General features: G+C 42.5%; 1 protein-coding gene across 1 annotated transcript in view; it reads right to left on the bottom strand.

Moving 5' to 3' along the window:
• Positions 1-1,250, bottom strand: part of LOC126495855 (zinc finger protein 431-like) — a 34,024-nt gene extending 32,774 nt beyond the window's left edge. Inside the window, exon 1 of the mRNA XM_050133428.1 lies at positions 1,139-1,250. Coding sequence (XP_049989385.1) covers positions 1,139-1,165 — 27 coding nt within the window. The 5' untranslated portion in view covers positions 1,166-1,250. The remainder of the gene's footprint in view (positions 1-1,138) is intronic.
• Positions 1,251-4,594: the final 3,344 nt, after the last annotated feature.

The raw sequence follows: 4,594 nt of genomic DNA, 5'->3' as shown, positions 1-4,594 counted from the left end.
TTTTTTTTTTTTTTTTGGTTTTTCGAGACAGGGTTTCTCTGTACAGCTTTGGAGCCTGTCCTGAAACTAGCTGGTCTTGAACTCACAGAGATCCGCCTGCCTCTGCCTCCAGAGTGCTGGGATTAAAGGCGTGTGCCACCACTTATCTTTGGGATATTTGGGAGGCAGTAATCCCTTAGATAAATTCTATTTCAGGTGACTTAATGGCTCTCTCTCTTTCTCTTTGATTTTGTGAGAAAGGGTTTCCCTGTAGTTTTGGAGCCTGTCCTGAAACTAGCACTTGTAGATTAGGCTGGCCTCAAATGCACAGAGATCTGCCTGCCTCTGCCTCCCCAGTGCTAAGATTAAAGGTGTTCTACACCAAAGCTCACCTACTGTATTTCATTTTTTTTGTGGGTTTCAACACAGGGTTTCTTTGTAGCATTGGAGCCTGTCTTGGATCTAGCTCTTGTAAACCAGGCTGGCCTTGAACTCACAAAAATCCCCTTGCCTCTGCCTCCAGAGTGCTGGGATTAAAGACGTGCCCCAACACCACCTGGTGACTTAGTGTCTCTAAGATTTGGTAGATCCTTATACATGATCAATTCTATTACCAACAATTCTAATCTTCTCTCTTGGTTGAGCAGTGCAAAACTACTCTTCACAGGAGATAACATTTACAAGCCCCACACAATCAAATCCCGATGCATCATGAACTTAAATGTTCAATTTTACAAGTGAAGAAATTCTGGAAGAGACTAGAGAGACCTGGCTTCTCTTACTTTGGCAAATCTTCGTTCCATAGTACAATACAAGCACTACAGGCACCAGCATTGCACAGTAAACTCAACAAGAAGGGCTTTTCTAAACACGATCCCACTCCCAGTGCTCTCCGTGGATGCAGATCACAGAGTTAAATTATTCAGAGACTGCTGTTTTAGCGCAGGGAATTACAAGGATCACATAGATACCATGGAGAACCAAGCAGAGACACGCTGAACTCAGCAATTGCCCACTAGCTCCGACCCAAACAAGGGAGGACCCAGCAGATGGGTTCCCGTATTTCAGCCAGCTGCTCCACCCTGTCTGCGGACATTGTCACGTCATTCACCACGGCCTGCCACTTTTCCTTCTCCTAGGTCAGTTGCCCATATCTCACCATGACCTGGCTGCAGAGCTCAGCCATGCTCTCTCCACACGGAGCCCACGGTGCAGCAAAACATGGACCAACGTCTGATTTCCACAGGAGAGCACGCTAGCCTGGAAACCGGAAAAACCCACCCATATGAGGGGCAGGTCTGTACAAGGTTCCGATTGGCTATTGTTGCATGAGTGACAAACATATTGAGCAAAGGAGCACAATGTTTCTCAGGCGGAGCTTCCTTTCTAAGCACAACCCCTCCCAGTGTTCCTAGAGATTTGTGGCAAATTCCACAAGTCTCCTGTTAATGTAAACCAGTGGTTTCCGTTGTAACAGGAAGTATAGAAATTCGTAAGGAGGCTAATCAAGCAATGCTGCACAAAACAAACACATGGTAATTCGAGATTGTAAAAAAAAAAAAAAAAAAAAGGCAGTGGTGCATGCCTTTAATGCCAGCACTTGGGAGGCTGAGGCAGTTGCAACTCTGGAGTTCGAGGCCATCCTGGTCTACAAGAGCTAGATCCAGGACAGGCTCCAAAGCTAGTTACAGAGAAACTCTGTCTCGAAAAAAAAACCGAAATAACAAAACAAAACAAAACAAAACAAACAACAAAACCAAGTCTACAGCGGCATGTTCTAAAAAGAGTTGGGTTTTCAGAACCTGAAGCAAACACATCACAAAGGCAAGACATTACTAGCTGTTCCAAGCTTATTCCTGGTTTCTAAGGAGATCTATTTTTTTCTCTATACAGCAGGGCCTCAGAGAAACACCAAGAGGCCCTGGCAGGTTGCTGTATTTGGAGAGGCCTAGGTGCTCAATTATCATCTAGAAATAACTCAATTTTAATTGGACATTTGGAGATATTTGTGAGGGCTGGATGTGGCATCTCTCAAGCTGGATAGAACTCCCATGCTGATCTGTACTGTATAAGAGCAGAACTGCTGATATAAAGGAGTTACTAACCCTTAGAAGATATTAAACAAATCAACATAGGAATTACCTGAGGAAAGGCTGCCTCTAAACGTCTCAAAGGCTAGTAGTATGACAAGCAGGGCTGAATAAGGTTAGAATGCTTGGGTGTAAATGTTTATTCACATTTTGTGGATAGTGCTAATGGTCACTTTTCTGCCATAAAAACAGCAAATAGAATGCATATTGATGTGGAGGAGAGAGAGACCCTCTGTGTAAAGTTGTTTCTATAGTAACCTGATGCATCAAAGTTTCAAAATGGATTTCTTAGATGTGTTATACTGGATGCTGTACACATCAATTTAATGATGTTTTATTAAAGATTTGCTGGGGCGTAGTATGCCTACATATTCCCATAGAAATCGAAAAGGATAGTTAGAGCAGAAATGCTGTGTATTATATGCATTTACTCTAAGGTTTAGTTGATCAAATTGCACCTAGGAAATATTAATTTATTGCATTATGTCATTCACAGTTTCTATTTGGCTTTCTTATACTTAACTGTTGCTCAGCACTAACTTAAGACCAATAAGTGGTACATTCCTATGACTGGACAGTTATGAGAGTGTAAGTAAGTGGTTTCAGGTGCATAAAGGATAATATTTAGAGAAAATATATTCTAGCCGGGCGGTGGTGGCGCACGCCTTTAATCCTAGCACTTGGGAGGCAGAGGCAGGCGGATCTCTATGAGTTCGAGACCAGCCTGGTCTACAAGAGCTAGTTCCAGGACAGGCTACAAAACCACAGAGAAACCCTGTCTCAAAAAAACCAAAAAAAAAAAGAAAATATATTCTATTAAGATTCATAAATTCATATATCATGTATTTCAAGGACAGACTCTATTGCATGCCAAATGAAAATTTATGGAGTTACATCTGGCTTTTGAAATACTAAACAGTAGTTACTGGTACCAAGATGGTGTAAAACTGATATTTTGGATATTTCATAATCATTCTTGGAGGGTATTCTATTATGCTTAGAGCGACTAACACAGAAAATATTTATCTCTTTTTCCTTGAAGTACAATGAGCTTCTAGTGGCTGGGGATGAAGGCCATTAGTCACCTGTCTTATTCAAGAAGGTTATACAGTCCCCACTCAATGAATTTTAAATATTTTCCATTCTACAGTAAGGAGGGTCAATGTGGAAACGATTTTCTGAAGGCGTCAAAAGAACACACAGTACATAAGGCAGCGTCTTTGACTCATCCTAACATTGATGGACAATTACTGAAAGAGGGGCTAGAAGAGTCTGAGTTTCTCCTCTAAACCAAGTGGCCCCTGTGGACTAGCTGCTCAATTTTTCTGGAGAGCACAGAAAGAACAATTAATTTTGGCCATCTGCATGATCTTCAGCACTCAGGAGGAATGCTGAAATAAAGACTGAACAAGTGAACTGGTCACGACTCAAGGGATTGCACTCCACAAATATTTAACGTGAATCTACGTGATATATTACTTAGGCAACCAACCACAGTAGTATTTTCCTTTCCACACAAAAACCTTACCCAGATGTGAGACTTCACACTTTGCCTCAATAAGCATTAACTCACAGTAAAGGTAAACAGGCCGGCGATTATTTCAACCTCCAGAATGAAATAATGGCTAAAGACCCATCTCTCCCTACCCGAGCCTCATGGCAAGATTAAGCTGCTGACTTTTCACTGATTAAAGTGCTATGAAAGAGTATGGAAGCTGATTCTGGGTTCCTCACTCTGGATTTCAAGCATAGATGTTGACGGAAAACATGTAATAGATCGGGGCTAGTGTGAGCCCATCTAGAATATCTTATGAATTTTGGACAATGTAGTCCTTTGAGATGCCAGCAAAGCTATTCCTTTTTGTACTTCTCTGAGATTTCAGAGTTTACAAGAGGCCATCAGGGATGGTATGCCAATACTACAAGCAGATTCTCCAAATTCTGCTGGAAGAAGCCGTACATATATATATCAACCAAATCCCACAACAGCAGTTAGGGCTAACATCTTCAGAGGCAGATGGGGTAGGAACTGGAGGTAGAAATTTACCAGGCAGTTTAGGGTAAAAAGACAGCAACAAAAGAAATTGATATTTTCTTTCTTTTTCTTTTATTTTCCGTTCAAAAATTTACACTTACTTCGCTCCTCCCATTCCTCTCCTGCTCCTTCACCCACAGTCCTCCCTCCCCTTCCCTCCTGAAGAGAGGCAGAGAACGCTGCCCTGTGGGAAGTCCAAGGTGCTCCTCCCTACATCCAGGTCTAGGATAGAATAGACTAGGGTCCCAAAAAGCCAGTACATGCAGTAGAAACAAGTCCCAGTGCCTTTATCAACGACTTCTCAGTCAGCCCCCATTGTCAGCCCCGTTTAGAGAGTCCGGTTTGATCTCATGCTCATTCAGTCCCGGTCCAGCTGGATTTGGTGAGCTCCCATTAGAACAGGCACACAGTCTCAGTGGGTGGACCAACCCCTCATGGTCCTGACTTCAATGATCATCTTTTACCTCCTTCTGCTCTTCATCTGGACCTT

The sequence above is a fragment of the Alexandromys fortis genome, unplaced genomic scaffold (genome assembly GCF_014885135.2).
Source record: "Alexandromys fortis isolate MF-2015 unplaced genomic scaffold, M_Fortis_MF-2015_v1.1 scaffold_644, whole genome shotgun sequence".
Taxonomy (NCBI): Eukaryota; Metazoa; Chordata; class Mammalia; order Rodentia; family Cricetidae; genus Alexandromys; species Alexandromys fortis.
The sequence above is the reverse complement of the archived record's forward strand: the minus strand, read 5'-3'. Positions and strand labels throughout refer to the sequence as shown.